The 24,670-nt window shown below is 62.2% G+C and overlaps 1 protein-coding gene and 1 long non-coding RNA gene across 8 annotated transcripts in view; both read left to right on the top strand.

The window, feature by feature from the left end:
- RPTOR (regulatory associated protein of MTOR complex 1) overlaps window positions 1–18,644 on the top strand; it is a 339,381-nt gene extending 320,737 nt beyond the window's left edge. For all 4 annotated transcript variants that reach the window (XM_028112364.2, XM_028112363.2, XM_088028098.1 and 1 more), the window contains 7 exons: window positions 95–199; window positions 11,471–11,577; window positions 12,996–13,123; window positions 14,625–14,711; window positions 15,618–15,734; window positions 16,077–16,206; window positions 16,805–18,644. In XM_028112364.2, coding sequence (XP_027968165.1) covers window positions 95–199; window positions 11,471–11,577; window positions 12,996–13,123; window positions 14,625–14,711; window positions 15,618–15,734; window positions 16,077–16,206; window positions 16,805–16,873 — 743 coding nt within the window. In that variant the 3' untranslated portion in view covers window positions 16,874–18,644. The remainder of the gene's footprint in view (window positions 1–94; window positions 200–11,470; window positions 11,578–12,995; window positions 13,124–14,624; window positions 14,712–15,617; window positions 15,735–16,076; window positions 16,207–16,804) is intronic.
- A 240-nt stretch (window positions 18,645–18,884) lies between these two features.
- Window positions 18,885–22,345, top strand: LOC114216072 (uncharacterized). Of its 4 annotated transcripts, none has more exons than XR_015769289.1 (2): window positions 18,885–18,972; window positions 21,196–22,345. It is a non-coding gene; the product is annotated as an uncharacterized LOC114216072 (long non-coding RNA). The 4 variants fall into 4 exon arrangements; XR_015769288.1 differs by having other exon boundaries at window positions 18,885–19,234; XR_015769286.1 differs by lacking the exon at window positions 18,885–18,972 and adding an exon at window positions 19,243–19,454.
- The last annotated feature ends 2,325 nt before the right edge of the window (window positions 22,346–24,670 follow it).

Raw genomic sequence — 24,670 nt, 5'->3', positions numbered from 1 at the left:
TCTCGTGGCCCTGTCACCTGTCACGGAGGGGGGCTTCCTCCACGGGCCCCAGCAGCCAGGCCTGCGTTCTCACCTCCTTCCCTCTCTCCCCAAGATGATGGTGCCATCAGAGTCTGGAAGAACTTCGCGGATTTGGAAAAGAACCCAGAGATGGTGACTGCTTGGCAGGGCCTCTCGGACATGCTGCCAACAACCAGAGGTGGGTCCTCCCTGGGAGCGGCGCAGCCCCAGGCTGCCGGGCCCAGCCACCTGCGTTCCCCGTGGGGGTGGCTCCCCCCAGGCCGCCTTCAGAGTCCCCAAACCGTAAGCCAGCCGACTTCCTTCCCCCAGTTGCCGTGAAGCACTTCCACGTCAGGGGCCACAGCCCGCCTGAGACACGCACCTGCCCCACCCTCACCCTTGGCTCGCAGCCTGCATGGCTGGGAAAGGACCCGCTGCTGGTGGGGACCTGCGTTCTGTGCTCTTTGTGCCCAGACTAAGTCCCTGTGGGCGAGGGGAGCGCCGCGGCACGCGGGTGCGTCTGGATGGTGGAGGCTGAGGACGCTCGCCCAGCCCACGCGGGGCCAACAGAAGCGCTCTCGGGGCTGAGCTGGTGTGGCTGGCCGGCTCTGCCTGCTGCCCGTCGGGTGGGCGCAGCCACTGCCCCGCAGGCCGGTCTTCCGGGGCCTGGGCGGGAGCTGGGCTGGCAGCGGGCTCTTCTCTCGAGGGCCCGCTGTGTTGCCGCCGCACATGGACAGTCTGTCAGGTCTGGGTTCCCGAGACGCTGGCCCAAGACGTGGGGGTCGTGGTCTTGCCACTAGACGGACAGGGAAAGCGGCTCAGTCCTCCTGCCCCTACCTGCCGGCCTGGCCTTGCTGCGACTTTGTCACTTCCCACGTGGCCTCGTCTGTGTCCCGTCATTGCGTGGCCGTGCTCCTCACGGCCAGTCGTCTCTGTGGCTCCTTCTCTCGCCTCTGCCCGAGCACCCGTCCTGGGGAGTCACCGACCCTGGAGGTGACCTTGTGCAGGAGAGGCCGCCCAGCCCCAGCACGGGCAGCTCCAGGCCGACGGCTCCTTGCAGGTGCTTGAGAATGTCACTGTATTTTTTAATTATCTTAGGAACAAAGCGGTCATCCGTATCTACCCCCCCACCACACCTGAGGCCCCAGCACGGCCACCTCTGTGTTTTCCTGGGCCCTTTCAGGCCGGGGCACATGCTGACAGCAATGACAGAGCGACAGTCGCCGTGTTTTTCCATCTCTGTCTCGATTTTCCCGGATGAGAGCCAAGCCTTGTCTTCCCCACAGACCGCACCGCCCCCAGCCATGCCGGCAGCTCTGCTATCCCATGATGCCCCGCCCTGACCCGGGCGCTCGTGCTCGCAGCCTGTGCTGCGGGTGGTGACCCTGAAGACGAGGCTTTTGGTCCTTCACTTCCTGCTGCTGTCCAGCAGGTGACACACCCCATGCCTCAGCCACCCTGCCAACGCCTGCATGCGGGGCCAGAGACCCCTGTGCGGGCACGGCAGGGGCTCGGGGCCAGGCCAGAGGACGGGAGAGCTGGGAGCCCACCCACGGCTCGGGATACACTGGTTGTTTATTCATTTTGCAACTGCCTGCCTTTCTGTCCGCCCCCCACATGTGTGTGTGGTTTCGAGACACCAAGAACAGTCTCACCCATGAGGCCGTTCCCTTTGCTTCAGCCAAGGTGAGGGAGGCCCAGGGAGCGTGGCTTGCAAGTGTGGTGGGAGGTCTAGCTGGGAGCAGAGGCAGCAGGGCTGAGGGGACTCCTGCACTTGTCTCTTGCCCATCAGAGGACCCCATGCGCCACTTGGGGTGCAGAGAGCCGCTCCTGGCCCCGGTTGTCCACCGCGGGCCTGACTTGAGAGTGGGTTCCACGGGTGTACACGTGCGTTTCCTACCGGCCCCTTCCCCTCGCCCCAGTTTTTGGAAATCTCCCCAGGAGAGGCGGAGTTGGGGAGGGGCCAGGAGCAGCAGGCGAGGGTCTCGCCTCCCAGTCTTTAACGTCAGGGGGGTGAGGGGCCTGGGGACCCTCCGATTCTCCTTGGCTACTGAGCCACAGTTTGGTCCTGCCCTCCTCTGCTTTGTAGCCCAGCAGCCGTGGGCTTAGCAAATGGTTATTTCTTTGTTCTTCCCGAGACGCTGCAAGGAGGGAAGGGGCAGGGAGCCTGGGGGACCAGCTGCTGTACAGGTCAAGACAGGACTGGCCCAGGTGCTGTGGGGCCACAGCCACCCCAATTGTAATTCCCATCTCGGATCTAAAGCTCTGAAGCCAGAGGATCAGGTCTGGTGGAATTCTGACCCTTGTGCCAACCACTGGTCGCCTCCTGCCCATCAGCTCCCGGCTTCTTTCCCTCTGCCCAGCCCGGAACCAGGCCTGGCCTCTGACATGACAGCCAGCAGAGATCTGGACTGCAACCCCAGGGAGACCCCTAGAGAGACACGGAGTGAGGACACAGAGAGCTGCTCCCGTGGTCGTTACTTTTCAGCATCTGGGGCACCCCTGCAGTGCAAGGGAGGACCCTTCTGAGTTCTGGCTGTGGTCCAGGTCACCCACACAGGTGCTCGAAGCTGCCCCCTGTGTGGTGCTCCAGCCGGCCTGCAGGCTGTCTGCACAGCAGGAGGTGTGCTGGCCTACCGTTCCTGTCAGCCGCGGAGCACACCCAGGGGACTTGGGGTGACCAGGCGGCTAGAGCGCCACTGGCTGGGAAACCCCTCACTCCTCCGCTCTCTGCAGCCGAATTCGCTCACCAGGCCACTGTCTGGCAGCTCGTTTGAGGAGGTCTGAACCCGTGGTCCGTGATGGAGGAGAGGCCGTTTCTCACAGGGAATCTTGTGAACTGCGAGCTGGGTCCCTGCACACGACACCTCTGGCTGACGTGTGCGCACACGCACACACTTTTGCGCACACACCCGGGCACTCACACGTGTGCACAGGTTTTGAGGTAGAACCAGATGGGCCCCCCGCCTCTGCCATGGCGTAGCCGCCGGGGAAGCCGCCCTGCAGCTGGACCTTCTCCACATGCGGGGGCCTGCCTAGACCGGCCACGGTGGACTTTGCAGCGGCATTGATGAGCACTCGGGCACTTGGAAGTTCTGATGGCACGTTTGGTTGGGTTTCACGACGTGCCATAGCCCCTTCCGATTTCCCACGTAGAGAGAGACTTGATGTTTGGACCAAAAACCCTGGTAACTGAGTTTCCACATCTGTCAGGTCCATTTTTGGCAAGGTCAGCCCGTTCGGTCTGGACTGTGGCACACTGTGGCCTTGGCCGCCCCACCTGCCACCATCTCCTGCTTCTTTCTACTTGAGTGTTCTTTCGACCCTTTGGGATTGTTTGACTTTGCTAACTGCTCTGGCCAACTAAGCCCCACATGAAACCCATGATCCCTGTGTCCTCGGAGGTTGGCCCGGAAGGCCTCAGTCTGTCTCGACTGCAGTAAGCAGGGGCAGGAGTGCCTTCTCTCTCCCCTGGGCCCGCCCTGGAGGTGGGGTGGGGTCCTGGTCCCTCTCCTGTCCTGGCCCCATTTGTTCTCATGTCCGTGGCGCTCTTTGGGGCTGGCAGAGGGTTAGGGCTGTGACTGTGCATCTCTGTCCCGTCCACACTCCCGTACAAAAGACCATCAGCCAACAGGCACTCAGATGTTACGGGACAAGTCAGGTCGCTGTAAGGCTCTGGGAAGAAATCTGAAGGAAAGCCGGTGAGAGGAATCTCCCTGGGGTCTGAGGCCTCGTGGTTGCACCTCCTGGGCCCCCTACCCCCAAGGTGGGGACGCACATCCCACGGGCTCGGGATGTTGTCCCTCCCCTCTGCTGCGCTGCCTTCAAGGAGACTCCTCTGCAAACCGCGCTCACGCCAGCCTCGGTCAGGGGTGGAAGGTGACCCAGACAACACCCCCTCGGGGGAGGTTATGGCCACTACCACTTCACAGACCTCCAGACAAATCGGATGGCCCAGCTCTGCAGGCCAGACACCAGGAGGGGCGTCCCGGTTTCATTAGAGCAGAGAAGTCGTTTCAGATCAAGATTGATTGTTCCACCTAAACTTTTGAAAAATAATCTTTTTCAGAATTTAATCCAAAGTTTCTTATAGCATCTGTCTCCATCTGAAAAATCCCTATATAAGCTTAATAGTCACCAGAACGCCCACAGGCAGATGCCCTTGGATACACAACTGTAGAACTGGGTTAGCAAACATAAAACCTGGAACGATCCAAACGTGTCGTTTTTCTCTCATAATTTCCACGTGTGGGTACCTCATGAAGAGATGGGGCTCACGGATCCCGACCTGTGATTTACGGGGTCAGGTTTAGAGCGCAGCGAGCCTTCGTCCTGGCCTGTGCCTGGCAGCCCTTTGCAAGAGCTGGTGGCGTCCTCCACAGGAGGGCAGATGAGGCCGTGGGTCTGGGGGCCCCCGAGCCACCACAACGAGGGGCCAAGGGGCTGAGAACGAGAAGTCCCTTCAGACCTCAAGGACTCACGGTTCAGTGTTTTGTGAAGAATGCTTCCAGGAGCTCATTCTCTGCGTGTAAGCTCCAGAGAGGAAAAACAGAACAGGAGATGGGCTTCTGCTCTTCCAGAAAGAGCTCACTTGAGCTGCTCAGAGAAACCACAGGGTCACTGTCTGAAAACCTAGGAAAAGCCAGAGGACCACCTTCCATGGATGGGGCCTGGGGAAGGCAAGAGGCGGGACAGCGGGACACCCGGTTTGGTCGTTTCAGCTGCTGGGTGGTTAGTCGGGGTCGGTGCCATGGGAGGGGGCCTGGGGCCGGACAGGGCCTGGGCTCTCCTGCGCCTCGGCAGCCCCAGAGAGCCAAGAACATATCATCCAGCCTGGTGCGTGTGAACAGCGACATCAGCCTTGGGCCTTTGGTTAATTGTTAATATTCATCAACCAGAAACAGCTTGGAAGCAGGCAGGCTGAGGACCACGGAAGAGCGTGATGGCCCAGGCAGAGTGGCCTTGAGCCGGGCGCTTCCAGAGCTGCTGGCCAAACTGTGTGCTGTGCACCGGAGCGGGCGCCGATGGCGGTCCTGTTCCTCCAGCAACTCCAGCCGATTTAGAATCTAGAATGAGCAGGACATGGAAAGGCAGCCCCCTCGGTGCAGGTGTTCACAGGGCCTGACACCATAGGGAGGCTCAGCATCAACGTCCTGCGGGAGAGAGTAGGGACCACCTGGCCACAGGCCTGCAGGTCTCACCGGTGCCAGGTGGACTGGCCCCTCCTGCTCAGACATCTAGAACCACACCTCCTCTGGGTCCGCCTCCGGTTGGGGTTGACGGGCCCCCAGGGGTCAGCCCCACATGACAGGGTCCTCGGAGGGCAATCTGGACTGGCCACTGGGTCTGGAGGGCTGACAGCGGTGTTACAGAGATCCAGACCCTAGCATGTCTTTGTCCGTTTCCACTGCCTGCTGGGCCTGGATGCTCTTGGGTCTTAGAACCACACAATCCAGTCATGCTAACCCATCTCTCTCCTCGGATCTACATTCTAAGGAAGAAGTCCCCTCTTTGGCCAGGTCTCAGATTGGGTGGTGCGTCCAGGGCCTGTACCCAGGATAAAGTCAGGCAAGAGCAGGAGTCTGCATCTTGGGAGAGCTCCCACCACACCCCACCGTGGGTAGGGAGGTCAGCCATCCCAGGAACATGGAATGTGGACACGTGTTCTCAGGGGTATTGTAGTTTACTGGGCTGGTATGAGTCCTCAGCTTTTTAAAAAACCTCCATGCAGCTCTGCGGCCTGCACCAGCCAGCCCGCAGCACACACACCCCCAGGGGCAGAGAGCAGGGTCCCGGCATCCTGAAGGTGTGAGCCTAGAGAGGGGGCGAGCCAGCGGGCAGCCCTTTGCAGGGGGAGCCCAGAGCAGCCCGCTCGCTCCCAGAAACCCAGAAAGCCAAGCCGCCCCTGGAGGACACTGACAGGAGAGATAGGGGTGCACAGAGAAAGGAGGGGGCACCCTGCAGCCATAATGACCTATGAAGTCCACCGCGTTCAAGGGCAAGATGTTCGAATCTTAGGACTCTTACTTAAAACACAGCCACCACCTTTGTTCCTTCTGTTCATCCCATCTGGGAAGAACATGAAACTCTTTTATCATCTTTAACTTGGGACAGATCAAATAACCTCTCTTCCTATCATGTCTGGAAGTCGAGACACGGGGCTGGCTGGAAAAGGTGTCAGGGAGAACCAGTGGCCATGCTCCATCTCTGGGCAGTGGGACGTGGCTGGGACTCCAGCCCCTGGGGCAGCGAGAGGGGGACCAGGCGGGAGCAGGAGGACCTTCTCGGGGTGCGTCGGGGTGCAGAGCAGAGCCCTGCGTTCCTGCCCGCAGTCTCACATTTCTCGGAGAGGTTATCTTCCAGACAGGAGCCTCACTGTCTTAGGTGCGGGGCGCCTGCAAACAGTCAAACACAGCTGAGCAGAGAGGCTCCAAGGCCCCCAAACCACATTCCGGCTCCTTCAGGGGTTTGTTTTCAACCGACACCTACCGCGGAGGTTGCTCTGACCGTGCAAGGCAGTGCGCCGGCTGCTTCCTGGCAACACGGGTTTCTCATACCTCCAGCCCTGGGCTGTGCCCCCGCCCACAGAGGGGAGGCGTCCCGTCATCTTGGGGCCTCCCCTGCCTCCCCTGGGCTGTGCTGTGGCTTCTCGAGGATGGCTGTGCCACGCCAGGGGTCCAGGGCCCCACTGGGCCAGGGCTCTGCAGGTATCCCAGCAGCAAGAGGCTCTGGCCATTCACTGGCCATCCTGCACATCTCAGAGGCCAATTTCAAGGACATTTTGTTCATTTAGAAGAGAGCAGACAACCGGGTTGTTAACATGAGTTCTTTTATATGTCCATGGTGTCCGTCAGAGGTGGTGTGGCCCCACAAAAAGAACCAGGCTATAAATACAGGGTGGGCCTCATTTGGGGTCCTGACTCCACGTCACTTTCCTCTCATTTGCTTTTGTGAAAGTTACCAAACCAGTCTGAGTTTAGGTGTTTGACTGCAATGGGGATGGTGGAAAGATGTGCCCTGCAGGCTGGCCGAGGGTCCCTGGGTCCCAAGGGGATGTGCCCTGCAGGCTGGCCGAGGGTCCCTGGGTCCCAAGGGGATGTGCCCTGCAGGCTGGCCGAGGGTCCCTGGGCCCCAAGGGGATGTGCCCTGCAGGCTGGCCGAGGGTCCCTGGGCCCCGAAGGGACGTGCCCTCAGGTCTGACCGAGGGTCCCTGGGTCCCAAGGGGACGTGCCCGCGGGCTGGCCGAGGGTCCCTGGGTCCCAAGGGGACATGCCCTGCAGCCTGCCCGAGGGTCCCTAGGCCCCGAGGGGTTGAGCCTTCAGGCCTGGCCGAGGGTCCCTGGGCCCCGAGGGGACGTGCCCTGCAGGCTGGCCGAGGGTCCCTGAGCCCCGAAGGGACGTGCCCTCAGGTCTGACCAAGGGTCCCTGGGTCCCAAGGGGACGTGCCCGCGGGCTGGCCGAGGATCCCTGGGTCCCAAGGGGACATGCCCTGCAGCCTGCCCCAGGGTCCCTAGGCCCCGAGGGGATGAGCCTTCAGGCCTGGCCGAGGGTCCCTGGGCCCCGAGGGTACACACCCTGCAGGCTGGCCGAGGGTTCCTGGGCCCCGAGGGGATGACCTCTGCCTGCTGGTTGAGGGTCCCTGGACCCCCGGTGTAGGAAGCATCCCATGCAGGAGACTCGGGGGCTCAGCTATCCCGTCCATACGCTGTGGCCCTCCTCTGGGACAGGACCGCCACGCCTGTGTTTCAGATCAGGAAACTGACATTGAGGGGCAGTGGCTTTCCTGGCCGCTGGGGGCTCCCCGTCCGGGGCTGTCCCTGTATGTCTCAGGGTCACAGGGTCAGAGAATATCACTTTCACCACCTTTTGGGCACTTGTACGTCCTATCTCGGGTCAGACTCGTCGGCACGTGCAAGACCTCTGCCTCCCTGACCCAGTGCATGGGACTCAGGAAAACCCAGCCATCTGCAGCACTCAGACAGCTTTCTAGTCCACTGACTGCAGCGCTTGCTCCCAGCTACTTCCAGGCAGAACCGGCTTGGCATCACAGTCTAGAGTTTACACGCCGTCCACTCACGCTCCCAGAGCCGCTGCGCCAGATGGAGATGCCGAGGCCTGGCGTGTCAGCGCCCAGCTCGCTGCACCTGAGAGGGCCTTCAGAGAGGCGATGAAGTCGGAACAAGAGTGTTAGAGTGGGCCCTGACCCAGGTGGGCTTCCTCTGGCTCTGAAGCACCTCATTGAATCCACCAGGAAGGAAGCTGCTGCCCTCCACCCCTTGGCTCAGGCCTGGGTCGGCCATCCAGAACAAAACAGAGCAGACCCGCTTCGCTCACCCCCAGCGCAGGGCACAGCTGCGACTCCTGCCTCACGTCCTTGGGTCACGCAGCCCACCCTGGACCCTCTCTGCTTGTCCCCAGACGGTGGCGCTGAGACATTGGCACTGGTCCAGATGCCATCTGGCCTACACGCTCAGTGACTACACCCCTTCTAAGTGCCCCCCAGGGCTGACGCCAAGCACCAGGGGGACGGCCAAGGACGTCTGAGCACACAGGCAGTGCGCGCCCTGTGGCGACGGCCACCCCACATGTCCACGCCCCGGGGGCCTGTGCACTCTGCGGCTGTGTGGGACGATACACATGTCCCCACCAGGAGAGCCTTGTCAGCAGCCTCTCCGAGCTCTGTCACCAGGACAGGCTGGGAGCGCCACTGTCAGGTGGCTGCAGAGGTGGCCCGGCACCAACCTGCCGTGCTCGCCCCACTGCTCCCCCAAGGCCACAGCCCACAGGCTGACGTCCGGGGCCCGTGGTCCAACCACAGCGCTTTCAGAGTTGGGAATGCACGTATTCTTTAAAAACCCTCATAGAGTCTATACAAAGTAAATGACTTTTAGTTTTACAAATTTTACAAAGAATGCTTCTTGAAGCTAGAGCCATCGCAGAACACCCAGGCCCCACCTTGACCTGCAGGCCAGAGAGCGTGGAGGCTTTGCCCAAGGCCAGCGGGACACAGACAGACGCACATAACTACCCGCCCTGTGCAACCAACTCGCGCCGTCTGGCTTCGTCATTCCGCCAGGCCCCACCCGACCTTCCAGCCCCATTTAGACGTGGATCTTCGGGGCCTTGAACAAGCTTCCCTTTGAGTCCTGTCTGTTCCGCATCACAGAAGGCTGTCCCTCCCCCACCATACGAGGCTGTGCACTGCCCAGCTGTATGGGCCGTCCCTGCCCCATGACGCCAGCCCATCCATCCTTCATCATGTGCACTTGCTTCTCTGTTGCGTGAGGGCATCCGGTCCCCATTATGTGAGGGGCTCCAGACAGAAGGCTTACAGACGGACGGGGGTCCATTTCCCTCCCTGGGACACTGGCTGGGGCAGGCCGCCTGGGCGTCCCGGCGGGTGCCAGCCCAGGCCCACTCTCAGGGTCTCTCAACTGGTTCCTGAAGGGTTGCAGCCAGTTTTGAGTGATGCGTGTGGACCACCCCCTGGCACTGCTTTGGGTTTTGATTCCAGAGGTGACGTGCCAGGGGGCACATGACTGACATGAGCTGCCAAAGGGCCCGGGTCAGAAGTCACACTCTCCATCCTCACTGTTACCAAATACATCAAGTCCGGTAAACATGGGGTCTGAAACAATAGGGCTTCAGACACTCCTTCCCTCGGGATGGGGGCCCTTGGCACCCACCCACCGCCCCCCTCCTGGGTCAGAGAGCTTCCTGCACAGTCACCCCCCCCCCCCACATCATGAACATTACCCCCCGCCACCACTGGCCATGACTAGACCCTCGGTACATCCCCCTGCCTGGGGGGTCATGTCCTGGCACAGAGTGGTCAGTAGGGACCGGCCCGGGGCCCCTGCCTCCGCATCCAGACAGGTGACTGGTCAAGAAGAGCAAACACTTGAGACGGATAGAGGCTTTGTGCTGGTCTTTCTTTTTTTCTTTTCCTTTCTTTTTTTGGAACTATTGTTGAGGTAAACATCACATAATGTAAAATTAACCATTGTAAAGTGTTCAATTCAGTGTCATTTAGTGCAGTCATAATGTGCGACCTCCACCCAGCTAGTTCCAGAACATTGTCATCTGCCAGAAGGAAACCCTGTGCCCACTAATTCAGTGTCTCCCTGCAGAGAGTGGTGCTCGGAATACTTTCACAGCTGAGCCGAGTCATCCGTGCTTAGAAGTCTGTCCAGGGTCTAGGCCCGGCTCGCGCCCCCAGTGCTGCTGGTGGGGGTACCTGGCGGGTAGCCCGGGGTCGGAAGGGAGATTGGGGCCTGGAGAGAGGTCCACCACCCTAAAAGGACACAGTGGAAGAGAACGAGGCATTACGGGCTCCAGAACAGGGTGCCCAGGGACGTGGGGGCTGCGGGGGCCGCAGTGTGGAGCAGCAGAAATGAGTTTGACAAGTGTGACTGAAGAAACACACAAAGGAGGTCATCACGTAAGTGAAAGAACAGAAAGAGATCTGGTGTCATGATGCAGGTCGCAGCACATGCGTCTGCTGGAGGAAGAATATCGCAAACGCCAGCGACCGCGGGGTCTGGTGCGTGGGTCTCTGCCATGGCTGCAAATGCGGCCCCTCCCGCCGGGGAGCCTCCTTCCAAGTGCACATGTCACCACTGCAGCCGTGGTTTGTGGAGTCAGGGAACAGATAAATGGGTCAAGCAGACCCCAACCTACTGGGCAGGATGAGTCTGCACAACGTGACCTGGAAGGGGAACGCAGGTTCCTAGGAAATGTGCCCCATGTGAAATTGGTGGCATTTAGCAGAAGACGTCCTGATGTGTGGACAGGTGCACCTGGATGGGGGATGCACACGGCCCAGCTTGGGAAGATGCCCGAGGCCTGTGGACGGTTTGGCCAAGATCACAGCGGGCAAGTGAGCCTTTTGCTGGTCTAAAATCTTGCTCCTTTTCAAAAGAACGAAAAGGGGGTAATGTCAGCCACTGTTAGATCCAGGTGGTGGGTACGGGATCTGTCCTGTATGTTTAAAACGTAATGTTGTTTTAAGCAGAGTCCCTCCCGTGAGATTTTAATGCCACCTTTAGGGACGCTGCAGTCACTGGCGTCCGGTGCAGTCCCAGCATGGGCCTCACTCCTGGCACAGTCTGCTCAGCCTCTGCAGAGCTCCTGCTCAGCCCCGAGAAACCGCGTGCTTGAGCCTTGATGTGGCCAAGAGAAGCATCGCCATGCCCGCTCTGAAGTTGCAGGGCTGCCCGCTGTGCCCAGATGTTTTAGAAAACGGGCATGTTGAACAGTCCTAGGATGGTGCTGCCTGCCAGCAGATGCCTGGGCAGAGCAGGGATCCGGGAAAGACTCCAAATTGCTGCCCTGACCCAGACTGGGAACCTGGAACTCCCATGGGGCTGGGGACCCGGCCGTGGCTGTGGGTGGTGTGGCGCTCCTTGGTGCTGAGTGGCTGCCCAGGACAGGCTCCCGCGGTGACGCTGGAGCGGTCTATGTCTCTCCAGGAGCCGGGATGGTGGTGGACTGGGAGCAGGAGACCGGCCTCCTCATGAGCTCAGGGGACGTGCGGATCGTCCGGATCTGGGACACAGACCGTGAGATGAAGGTGCAGGTAACTGCAACACCCTGCCAGGCCCCCCAGCTCTGCTCCCCCCACCAAACAGGCCTTGTCAGAGAGAAGCAAGAGTCGGGGTCACACCAGGGAGGCAGTATGCAGCCTCCACACCGTCAGAAGCTCATTACCCCTAGATGCCCATTTATCGTGACACTTTGACCCTGCATCGCAATGTGATTAAGCCGATGCTAACCCTAATTATTTCCCAAGATTATTTTATCCATGCAAACTAGGGAATACCAGAAAGCAGTAGGGTGAAAACATTTTAAATTGGAATGGTGAATTATTTGACTGCATGCTTCTTAAAGCATCTCTTAACTCCGTTTTAATCAACAGAGCAAGGAGGGAATTGGTTTTGACAGAGGCATCCTGGAAGGTGCAGTAGGGCTGCAGACAGCTCGGGGCCTCTGAAATTTTGGGTGGTGGTACTGGCTATGGCTTGAGGCCCAGGAGCTCCCCAGCCCGGCCCTGGGCCTCCCGCCAAGCCCTCAGTCACATGGGCGCCCAGCAGAGGAGGGCGGGCTCTGGGTCGAACTAGAAGGGCTGGGGACGGGGAGCCAAAGTGAGGCCGGGGCACAGTTGTCCGAGCTGCCGCCGCCTGGGCAGAGGTAACCTCCCTCTGCCCTGCGCTCAGGTCCTGCAAAGGCACAGTCAGCTTCTGTCACACATTCTTTCTGGGACCCGGGACTAGCCATTCCCTGCAGCCCTCCAGTGCAGTGTGGACACCCGATGCTCGCAACCCTTACTTGGGAGTCCGTGCCCCCAGAACTTGTCTTCAGCTCAGCCACCGGGGGCTCATCCCTGGCCCCCTCCCGCCTGCAAGTCCTCTGAGCAAGTGGGGTGTCCCAGAGGTGCAGCTGTGGCCCCTCGTCTTGTTACCTCTTAAACGGATCAGATTCCGTTCATGTTGGATTTCTTCCCTGTGAACCCAAGAGCAGCAAACCCCTGACAAGGGGAAAGCACTTTCCCTCTTGTGGCCCCTTTGGTCTCCTGCTCTTTCCTACCAGGCATTCATCACCCCTGCCCTTCCACGGCATTTACGGCCACGAGGACAAGCAGCGAGGAAGCGGCTTATGGAGGCAGAACTCCCTAGACCCTTTCCTGAACTAATTAGGAGGATCTGTCCCTACCAAAATGTGCTTCGTCTTCCTTTTTAGGAAAGAGGGTGACACTGGAAAGTTCATTGGCACCAAAAGCCAGTTCCCAGAGTTGTGTGCTGGCTGTGGCCCTAGGGACGGGGGACCAACTCTTGGGCGGGTGTGGGCCTGACTCACTCGGGTCCCCTGCGGGTCCCTCAGGCTCCCCGGGCCTTCAATGCCTTCCTTGGTGGAGAAGGCAGGGGTCCTGGGCCAGGGGTGGTGGCTTGCCCGGCCGCTGTGGGGGGCCCTCACCACAGCGCCTGTGCCCGGCCCCAGGACATCCCCACGGGCGCTGACAGCTGTGTGACAAGCCTTTCCTGTGACTCCCACCGCTCCCTCATTGTGGCTGGCCTCGGCGACGGCTCCATCCGCGTCTACGACCGGAGGATGGCGCTCAGCGAATGGTAATCCACACCCTCCCCCCAGCACCAGCACCCTCCAGACAGAGGGAGCCTCCCAAAGCCCACTGGGCACCCCCCACCGAGGCCACATTCCCACAGCACGTGGAAGGGAAAGCCAGCAGGGCGGGGGGCCTGGCAAAGTACCGCCCTTCCTGAGCTCATTTTCCCTCCTGAGCACGGTGGACAGCCAAGGAGACGGTGTCGGGTGGTGCCCGTGTGGGCATCACACAGCGCTGAGTGACGTGTGTGTCATGGCTGTTTCAGGCTCTGGGGGGCAAGTCCTAGGCCAGGGGCCAGGTGGGGCCAGGCACTAGGGGGCAAGTGCTGTTACCTGTGGGCAGGTGAGGAGCTGAGGTCCAGCTGGTGGTGACTCACCTGAGCCCCACAGCTGGTAGATGACGGCACAGTCTCTCGGGGCCCCTGGAGCGATGTGCTTATTAACACCCACCTTGTCCCGGAAAATCAAGCCTGGCCTTCGGGGGGGGGGGCGGGGCAAGTGGGCAGGTATGTGACTGTGGGGCTGAAGGAACCCCGTGGGACGAGCTGCTGGACGGGCTGTTTGCTGCAGAGGCCCTGGTGCTGGGCCACGTTGGGTGGGGTCTCCCAGTACAGACCCGAGTCTGGACTGGTGCCAGGTGGGCCCATACTCACCCTGCAGGTTCTCTGCAGAAGGATCCACACAGAGAATGGGCAGCACCCCCAGAAAGCCACCACTGTGAGGGTGGGGAGTGGGGTTTCTTTCTGGGCTGGCGGAAGTACCCTCACATGGCTGTGAGCACACTGAAACCCACTCACGATGTGCTCTGAAAGGGTGAGCTTAATCTCCATCAAGCCGTCGTTTTCAAAAGCTACCCTGAGCAGGCAGTAAAGTCGCAGATTGGCTCCGAGGGAGCCGAGGGTCATGGGGCGGCCCTGAGGGTACAGCTGGGGTCTCGTCCTGGCACTGAGGGCAGTGACACTGGGCACCCGCACACCCCAGTGGTGACTCGTGGCTTGCTGTGTGTGGCGTGTGTCCTCCGCGCCAGGGGTCTCCACTTCAGCAGCTCCTAGGTTGGGGTTCTCATTCCTGACCCTCAGAGTCGCGGGATGGGAGCTGCACGGTGCGAAGCCCTGTCTGGGGGGCTCCCAGGGGACCTGGCCGCGTCCCAACACCATGGCGAGCAGTGCATGGAGGCCGCTGGCCCCCAGACAGAGCAGACCCTGACGGCTTTAAGTGAACACTCCAAATGAAGTCACGCCCTCGGCTTCTTAGTTCCTGCTCCCGTGCTGCCTGCACTGGCGGCCAGCCTGCTGTCCCCGCCCCCCCCAGCGGCCGGCCCCCCCCAGCTCTGACCCCATCCTCCCCGCGCCCCTGCAGCGGCCGGCCCCCCCCAGCTCTGACCCCATCCTCCCCCCACCCCCCCAGTGGCCGGCCCCCCCAGCTCTGACCCCGTCCTCCCCCCGCTCCCCCGCAGCGGCCGGCCCCCCCCCGGCTCTGACCCTGTCCTCCCCCCGCCCCCCACAGCCGCGTCATGACCTACCGGGAGCACACAGCCTGGGTGGTGAAGGCCTACCTCCAGAAGCACCCTGAGGGCCACATCATGAGCGTGAGGTAATGAGCACGGAATATTTATGAGACCTATTGCTGTAAAAACATTATTTTCTCTTTGGTATTTAAACAGCCGGGAAAGGATAGCATTTCCGGGCTCTAATTAACCTCTGCTCTGGGACTGGCCAGAAAGGTCAGGGCCGGTGGGAGGGCAGGGACACATCGGGCCTCCCGCTGGAGAGCCTCGCCCGCGGGCAGCAGGAGGCTGGCTCAGTGGCGGCCAGCAGGGTGTACACGGGAGGGGGGTGGGCACCTTCCGGCCCTTTGCTGTGGGATCACTGCATGGAGTAGTCGTCTGCCCATAAATCCACTTCTGCTGCCCAGTAAATCCCGTGCTGAGAGCAGCGAATATTTATTTGCCCGTTAAAGGGACAGCAAAATGTAATTTACTGTCACAAAGCCACCATTTCTTCAAAGAAATGCTCTCTCCCTTATTTGTAGTATAAAAACAGAACATAGCTCTTAGAACGACACCCACCAGAGACCAAGGGCAGGAAAGGTGGCCTCCGGGGGTGACATGTCGCCTCCCCGCCTCCCTGCCTTCCCACCTCCCCTCCCTCCCATCCTGTAACTGCATCCCCTGGCTGCACAAAATCTAATCTCCGGGACTGGAAATGAAACCAATAACTCACATCCTCTTCCCCCTGTTTCTTTGCTTACTGCTGCTTCACTCCTTGGAGGGAGGGCCTTTTCTGGCTCTGGGGAGGAGTCCAGGGGGGTTGATGCTGGTCCCGGTTGCCGGGGCCAGTGGGGTGGGCGCCTGCCATGCCTCGGGGGCCTTACTGGGCACTCAGGCCAGCCGGCCTTGGCCTGGAGCAGCGCGTGTGCACGTGGGCCCCGGACTGCATGCGGCCAGCGCTCAGAGGCCGGCATGCCCCAGCCTCACCAGCAGTGACCCTTTCCCGGCAGTGTCAACGGGGACGTACGCTTCTTTGACCCTCGGATGCCGGAGTCTGTGAACGTCCTTCAGATCGTGAAGGGGCTCACGGCCCTTGACATCCACCCCCAGGCAAACCTGATCGCCTGGTAGGTGCCAACCCTAAGAGAAAATGAAGGGCCTTTCCTGACCCAACCATCTCAGAGCACCCAGAGTCAGCCTCGGGTCTCCATGTAAACAACAGGTGCTACCCCCCCATGGCCTGGGAAAGAGAGCTCTTTGGAGCCACGTAATTGTGGGGCCCCTCGTGCCTGGGTGAGGGGCGGGTAGGTCAGCCCCGTGTCTGGGATGGTGCCCGTGTGAGAGGAAAGGGGGGCCACCTCTCCCTATGGACACACCTGCCACCCCCCATCGCCCCCCCCCCATGCTTCACCCCTGGGCCACACTCTTCCACCCCAGCGGAAGGCTCATGCCAGACCTTCTATGTGCAGCGGCTCCATGAACCAGTTCACGGCCGTCTACAGCGGGAATGGGGAGCTCATCAGCCACATCAAGTACTATGACGGGTTTATGGGCCAGCGCGTCGGGGCCATCAGCTGTCTGGCCTTCCACCCACACTGGGTCTGTGTCTCCTCACCCCCAGGGCGCAGGGGGGATGCAGGGGGACTCAGAGGGGCAGGGGTGTCTACAGCCAGGCCGCCCTGGGCTTCTCCCTCCCCGTGTCCAAGAATGGCACAAAACAAGATCTTGTCAGGTCCTAGGGTCTCCAAGGGTCATGGCCCCCAAGCTACCTCCAAAAACAGCACCAGATTCCCCCGTCAGGCAGGGAGTCGTGGGCTGCACAGACATGAGACAGCCCCACTTTTCCTGTCACCCCTGGCCACTGCCCTGGTGCCGCCCCTGGAGAAGCTGTGCAGTGAAGAGGGTGCTGGGGTGTCCTCGCCCAGCCTGTGCTCCCCGGGGAGGGGCAGCCCGTCCCTTACGGCTGCTCCACGATTCTGTGGGCTCCGCCAGAGACCCCCATGCAGCACGGGGCTCTCAGCCCGGACACGTGGCACTGGGGTCCCAGACCATCCCTGCAGGGAGCTGTGGGAGCTCCTGTGTCCCTGTGGCGGGCTGTGGGGCCTCTGCTGAGAGCCACAGCAGGGTGGGGATGAGGAAGCCGCAGGGCGCCCTCCCCACCCTCCTGCCCGCTCACCTGCCCTGCTCTCCTCTGCAGCCTCACCTGGCCGTGGGCAGCAACGACTACTACATCTCCGTGTACTCGGTGGAGAAGCGCGCCAGATAGCGGGCGCCCCTCCCCGCCAGGCCTCCGTGTACATAGTGGATCCACCGCGACACCCTCAACACTGGTCCTGACCTGCTGCCGAGGGCTCCAGGAGGCCCCTCGCTGTCTGTCTGTCCGTCTGTGGCCGCTGTCACGCCCAGGAGCCCAGGGAAGGGGCCTCTGGTGGAGTCCTGCCGTGTGACAGCCCAAGGACAGTCGCAGACATCCCAGCACCCTTCCCGTCCTGTTTTGCTTCTGAGATTTTTAAAGGGGGAAACACACTCGTTCTATTTCACGAGGGACCTGAGCATTGGCTCCACAGAAGCTCTGAGACAGATGCCATCTCCCCAGGGCTCAGCCACCCTGGCGGACAGGGGAGCTCTAGGGCTCAACATAGGTCTCTGGGCCACTGCCTGGCCATGAGCCAGCCTGGGCTGCATCCCCCTGGCTGCAAGCTAGCCCGGGCTGTTTTTTCTGCGCACGCGCTCCTGGGGGCATTTCCAGGCTGGGGGCAGGGGGAGTTCAAGAGACAGAGCCGGCGCATGTAGAAGGAGACAGCCCAAGCCCCCTCGCCAACCGCCAGTCCTTGTAGGGGCCTTCATGGCCAGGGGGAGCGAGGACTGGCAGTGCCCCTCCACCACACAGCCCACCTTCCCGGCACAGGCCCCTCTCATCACAGACCCGCTAGCAGGAGGGGCCTGTGGCTTTGGACAGGTGAGGCAGGTCCTTGGCCATTCCGCCACCACCTTGGGCCACAGGGCCTGTTTCTCTCAAGTGCTGCTGTTCCCCAGGCAGGTGCAGTGACAGCCACGAGGCCTGTGGCCTCCCACATGGGTGTACACGCAGTGCGGGGCCCGTGGTCTGCACACCCGAGCCCACACGCGAGCACACAGTTGTGCGGCCCCGCGGCCTCCTGGCCTGCACAGGCATCACACACGCACAGTGCAGGGGCGGCTGGAGCGCCGCGGGCGTCTGTGGGTCAGCAGTGGCCCATTCTTCCCACCACCGGCTGGCTCAGCAGAAGTTTGCGTCTTGCAGCGAGTGACGCACAAAAGTTTCTTGGTGATTGCTTTGGCATGGGTCAGGGCGTCTGCATGTCGGCACACAGGTGTGCGTGTGTGTCTTCACGTGTACGTGCACGACCTCAGAGCCACGGGGACGGTTTAGCCCCAGAAAGGACAGCAGAGAATGTGCTAAGCAATTACAAACAGCGCTTGTAAAACAAAACCACAATGATGATATTCTGAAAAGCATTTTTTCCATTTTCCTTGGGAATCAAGATTATTCAGATAGGGGAGGAGTGAGCTGGCTTAACTGATTCTGCCACTACGAGGCCATAATAGTGGGAATGTGAGTCCCGTCGTGCTGCGGCGGGCGCTCTGCCTCCGCCAGGGCCGTGTCCCCGGGGACCGGGCAGCACCGGGCTCTGCGGCCGCGGGGACGCCCGTGCGCCCCCGGGAGCCGGCTCCGGGACGGGGTCCGCACGGGCTCCCAGGTTGCCGGCACCTGGCACCTGTCCGCGCCCGGCAGCTGGCCCACCGGATGGGTCGGGAGCGGCGGACTCCAGGCCGCGGAGCTGGGCGGTCTGTGCGGACACGGGACCGCCCACGCGGCGGCCGGCTGGGTCTTCCCGGGTCCGACGCGAAAATCCAATCATGGAGTTAACCGGGGCTCCACAGAGCACGCCCTGAAGGTTCGTTTATCTCTATTTATTTTACCAAATGAGAATTGCGGAGTGAAAGTGAGAGCAAACGACAACTGTTCATGACAATAAACAAGTGCAGAGGTGGTCTGTCTGCAGCCTTGTAGCTTGTGGGGGGGCGGGGGCGGGGCTGGGGGTGTGGTCGGGGGCGGGACGTTTGTGGGGCGGGGGCGGGGCTGGCGGGTGTGGTGGGGGGGGGCCGGACATTTGTGGGGCGGCGGCGGGGCTGGTGGGGGTGCGGTCGGCGGGGCGGGGCCTCTCCTCGCGGAGGGCGTGGGCTGCCGCCCCGGTTCCTTCCGGAGGCTCCGCGGCCAAGTCCGCCTCCCCGCCCTCTCCGACCCCGCCGGCCCACCCGGCGTCACCCCCGCGAAGCCCCGCCGCCCACCCGACGCTCTCCGGCCTCTGAAGACGCGAGTCGGTGGGCTGCAGCGCGAGTGGGTCATGAGGGGCCCCCGATCCTTCCATGGGGGTGGCTTCCTGGACGCCGCTTGCGGATAGGCTCTTGTCACCCCTGTGAAAGGAAGTGGAGGCCGGGAATTAAGTAACTCGCCCAAAGCCACGTCCACTGGGTGGGGGCACAACTGGGGTCGCGACTCGGGCATCCTCACACTGAGGCCCCTTTGAGACCACTCCACTAAGGGTGGGGGTGCTGCGTGGGGCAGGGGTGTACCCCAGGTCCGGTGAGTTATGCACACCAGCTCCAAAGCGAGGGGCGGGGGCAGCAATGGGGAGGTTTGGGCGCACCGGGGTGCAGCGAGAGGAGGCGCCGATGCACTCAGGTCACGCGGCGGCCGTCGCAGATGGCGGCCACGTGACTCCCAGGACGCAAGGTCACCATCGCTGCCCGCTGTGGGCCCCCCTGGGAGGGGCTGGCCGGCTTCCTGGAGAAATCACTGCCCAGTAAGCATTGGTTGGTTCTGCCAGGGTGAGAGGTTCTGGGGGCTCTGTGTGGGCCCTCGTTCTAGAAGGAATGCTCACACCCCAGCAGCAGGGGCACCTGCGCCGCAGCGACGACAGGAGTGGGCTCAGGGGGCTCCGGACAGGGTCCTCAGGGACTGCAGCAAGGCGCAGTTGGGAAAGAAAACGTCCAGGCCTTGGGAATAGCACTGAGGGTCCCCCAGATTGATGACACCCCTGTGCGAGCCTCCCGTGGCTGCTGCAGCAGACCCCCATGGCCGCAAACACTCCTGGGTTCCGGAGAGGCCCAGGGGGCACTCCAATTTCCCGCCTTTCCCAACTTCCAGGATCTGCCGCATCCCCGGTTCCAGGAGCTTCTCGTGTCTCATGACTCTGACGCTCTCTGCCCCCTCTTCCGCTTTTAAGGACCCTGGGGGACAGTCTCCCGACGTCACAGGCAGCCTCGGCCTGGCCTCAGGGCCGCCTGCAACATCCCCTTAGCCCCTGTTCCCCGGAGTCACGGCCCCCAGGGTAGGACGCGGACATCCTTAAGGGGCTTTAGTCCGCCGACCATTCCCTCGGTCTGCAAGCCTCAGGTCAAAGACCCCCATCAAGCAGAGCCCCCAAATGCAGGGGACCCTCTGCCAAGAGGAGGTGGGTGGCGGCCGGAATGGGAAGAAAAACGTCTGTCCTGCCCTCGGTGGGGGAAAGGGGTGGGGGGGGCATCAGCCCCGGAGTGGCCGCGCGGGGCAGAGGCCGAACCCCCAGCGCAGCGCCTGTTCCGCTCCGGTCGCAGGTGGGGAGGGCGGCCGTCGCCATGGAAACCCGGGGCTCTGAGCGCTGCAGCTCCTGAGCGGGCGACGTTTGTTTTCTCCAAGAAAGATACCCAGCCTTCCAGCGCCCGTGCTTCCGCTGAGAAAGTAATATTTTCCTGTCAACATCGGTTTTTCCGTCGCCAGGACTTGAGGGCAAACCCGGTGCTCCGAAGAGTGAAAGCTGGATGCGCGGCGGGAGTTGGCCACCGGGGGGCGCCAGGGGCCCGCCAGGCGACTCGTTCCTCACCCCCCCCCACCCCCCACCCCCTCAACCCGCCCAGGCCCAGGCCCGCTGCACAGCGGCGCCCCGGGGGGAGGGGACGGCAGCTTCCTCGGGGAGTGGCATCTCGTGGGGTCGTCCTGCTGGGCCCCGTGGAGCCACCGCGCGGGGTAGCTGTGGCCCGAAGGTGTGTCCTGGGTCAGACTTCTGGGGAGCATCCCCTAGGCTGTCCTCATCTTAAGGGAGGTGCAGAGGCCCCTACAGCAGACCCGCGCTCACCGGGTGACCGCGGGGACATGGGGTGCACACGTGTGCAGGCACGCCTGCGTGCACTGGTCATTCAGTCTCAGGACAGAAGGCCCGGCAGAGAGAGTGTGGGAAGAATTACGGGGGGCGGGGGGGTGCAGCCCGTCCGCCTACGAGTCCCACCGAGCAGGCGGGCGGCCTCCATGGACCCATTCTTCTCCGAGGTTTTAACCAGGGGCTTGACCTCAGGGCTTTACTAGGAACTGGGGCCATCAGCTCCTTCTCCCGGAGGGGGCGGGAGACCCCTCGCCAGCCCTGCCCCCGCCTGGCAGGTGGCCCGGCCTCAGGGTTTAGGAGGGAGCTGCGGAGAGAGTTTCAGTGACTGTTGTCAGGCCCTCAGCTAATTGGTTTCGAGGCGATACTTGCGGCCTTCTCTCAGTTTCTCTCAATTTCTCCTCCTCAGCAGCGGCGGCTAGAAGAGGAAATCAACTACAGCCCCTTCGTTCCACCTGGACGGACGGGGCCTTCACCCACTCGTGAGGGGTGGGCTTCATGTCTCCGAGACAGGACCAAGGGCGAGCGCCGTGCTCCCCACCCACCTGTCCAGCCGGAACATCCTGGGTCAGGGCAGCCCCCATGGCCCCCGCCTGCCAGGCCCCCACTGGAACGAAGCCGCGGAGGGAGCCAGGGTCGCCGCGGCCACCCACCTGTACCAGTGAGCCGACTGCTCAGCCACGCGGCGTGGCACATGCAACAGGGCACAGGGGGTCGGGAGGCAGAGGCCCATCTCCGTCTCTCCCCCGCCCCCAGCACTGGGAGAGGCAGGGGGTGAGGAGGCTTCACCCAAGAGCCTCAGCCCAAGGGGCCTCCGGGGAGGGCTGGCCAGCTGGTCGGCAGCACCAGGCCTAACAGGACAGGTGGCCGAGGATGCAGACGAACCAACCCAGGCGCTGCCCACTGTGTAGAAGGAGTCTCAAAAGAGGAGCACTAAGGGGGACAAGCCACCACCCCAGAATGGAGCACTGATCCGGGTGGGCAGCAGAGCCGGTCTGGTGCTGTACCCCTCCACGTGGGAGTCAAGACTGGGGCCTCCCGGAGTGGACCCCGACTATGGTGCGAAGGGGCTGGGGGGAGACCAGTAGGAGCCAGGCCCAGAGCTTGTCCCCAGCACTGCGCCGTAGTCCTGCCCCGCAGGGGAGGGTCCCTGGGGACCATGACAGCCCACCCCCCAACACACATCATGCACTCTGAGTCCAGGTTTCTCCTAATTGGAGGGCCCAGACCAAGCCCTGCCAGCGACCCCGCTGGCTCTGAGGGAGCCCCAGCCACACACAGGACCCCGGGCTCCCCAGGGAAGGGGGGCGGAGGCCTGCAACAGCTACAACCGAGGACAGAGTGGACACCATGTGTGGTTTTCTTTCTTTTGTGCTATGTACCAGAACCTTCTGGACTGGGGGAAAAGCAAATGGCGCCCCAACAAGGAGCAGCCCGAAAAGGAAATGAAGACGCCAATTCCATTTACCAAGCGAGCAGAATACCTTGGAACGGATTTAACAAAGGAGGTGCAGACTTACACGCCGAGGACCACACGCGCCGCGGAAGGCAGAGCTGGCCCCAGCACACGGGCACGAAGGCCCAGTGGACAGCAGTGGCAACACTCCACGGTGATCTCATCCTTATCAAAACCCCCATCGCCTTTTTGCAGAAGTGGGAGGGCCAACCCTCAAAGGCATATGAAATTGCAAGGACCCCCCCCCCAAATAGCCAGAACAGTAATGAAGAACCTTGGAGGATTTGTATTTCCCTGTTTCAAAACTTAAGTACAAAGCTACGGCGATCCAAACGGCGGTGCTGGGGTGAGGGTGGGCGGCCCGGCCAGGGAAGCAGGATGGAGAGCCCGGGAACCGACACGAGTCGGCCAGGATCCCGAAGGCGGCACGTGGCTCGCGTGGCCGGGAGGCGGAGGGGGTCCTCGTGCTCGACGCAGCGCGGCGCTAAGCCTACCGTCAGCGCGCTCCTCAGCGGCTCCCCTCCTGGACACCTACCCAGAGGAGCGCACAGGCCGCACCGTGCACGCACGTTCTTGGCCGCGCTCTTCACAGCTGAAGGTGGACACAACCCGGGCGTCCCCTGACGGACGAATAAACAAATGTGGTCTCGCCACACAATGGAGCATTTATTCCTCAGCTCTAAAAAGCAAGTACTGACACCTGCCACAACGTGGACGGACGTGGAAAGAGGACAGACACAGAAGGCCACATGTTGTATACTTCTTTTATGAAATATCCGGGGTCGGCAAATCCACAGAAACGGACAGACCAGTGGTTACTAGGAGCTGGGGGGGGGGGGGAGTGATTACTTAACGGGCATGGAGTGCTTTCCTGCGGTGATGAGAATGTTCTAGAACTACACAGGGGTAGTGGCTGCACAACGTTGTGAAGGCACTAAATGCACTGAATTGTTCACTTTAAAATACTGAGTTGTATGTGACGCGAATGTCACCTCAATAAACAAAATACCCAAAGAGAGGCCGGAGAGCGTGGCTCCGGAGCGGGGCTTTGGGCTGGCCTGGGTTTGAATCCGGGCTGTGCTTGCGGGAAACCGAAACTCTCCTAGGTCCGCGCACGTCAAGAGGGAGGGCGGAGCTGCAGGGACTCGCAGGGCCAGTAAGTCTGCGACCTGGGGACACGAAGGGCCTGGAGGCATCTCAGGGCCCTGCGACCGCTGGGGGCACGAAGCGGGCAGCCCTGGCACCAGGCCCTCGGATCACCGGCGCTAGAGGAAGCGGCACGGCGATCGGGCAGCCCAGTGGGGCGCCCTCCCACCAACAGCCACGAGGCCAGCTTGGGAGGGGCCCCAAGGCCCCTGGCAGGCAGCTAGGCGGCCTCTGAGCCCCGGGTTCGGGGGCGGGTCGTGGCAGGGCAGCTGCTACCCCCGGCCGCGGAACAAAGAGCCGGGCCCAGCCGCTGACCGCAAGGCCATCGGCGCCTCAGCTGTGAGGGTCAGGATGCTGAGCCCCCTCTGTGGGGCTGCCGTCAGCTTTCGGCCGGGACACGGCCCCCGGGCTTTTATGACCTGGTCTCAGATGTGCCCGGCATTCCGTGGTCACTCAGGGCAGCGCTGGCACCGTGTGGAAGGGACACCCAAGGGCGCTTCTGGCCCTCTTGGCCCTTGTAGCCCCTGCGGTGGCACAGCTGAGGGAGAGCCCTGCCCAGCCCTCACCCCTGCCCTGCACGCCCCTTCTCTACTCTCCCACTCCCAGACGCCCTTCCTGGGCCTGAGACCACCGCACGTGGGCGCAGGTGGGTGCTGCCTGACCAGAGCAGCTCGGCACCCAGCCCCTGGGGCCACCCTGCAGGCAGCGGCTGCTAGGCACACGTCCGTCTGCTCCCCACGCCCCCGGCCAGGCCACCGTCACCCCCCCCGCCCCCCCCCCGAGGCCGGGGGCTCAGAGTCCAGCTCCGCATCAGGCAGGCGCCCAGTCCCTCTGTGCTGTTCCCCCGTGTGTCTCCTCACAGGGACTGGCGTGTGTCTGCCGTGGTTACCCCCCAGCTGCCGGCCCGGGATGCCTCTCCTCTCAAGGGCACCTCCACCCCCCCACCTGCTCTCACCAGGGCGGCCCCTTGTGGTCTCCAGGGCCATTTTCCGCCGCCACCCCCGTGCCCCTCGGGGGAGCAGCTGAGCCACCTTTACGAATCCAGGTGAGATCAGCCCCTCCGCAGGTAGGGCCAGGAGCCTCCGACGAGCGGAGGATCAGAATCAGACGAGCCCCGGAGCCCTGTCCGCGCTCCCACACTAACCCCCTCGCTGTCCCCGTGTCTGTGCTCCTGAGACCAGATGTCATTCCCCCATCAGAACAGCCCGCCATCCCGAGCCCCCACGCCTGACGCAAACCCACGGCAGCAGCCAGAGCAGGGCCTGCACGCGGCAGGCACCGA

The sequence above is a fragment of the Eumetopias jubatus genome, unplaced genomic scaffold, assembly GCF_037043125.1.
Source record: "Eumetopias jubatus isolate StellerSeaLion01/CBP00866 unplaced genomic scaffold, mEumJub1_p1.0 scaffold_10, whole genome shotgun sequence".
Lineage (NCBI taxonomy): Eukaryota > Metazoa > Chordata > Mammalia > Carnivora > Otariidae > Eumetopias > Eumetopias jubatus.
This window is presented reverse-complemented; position numbering and strand designations above follow the sequence as displayed.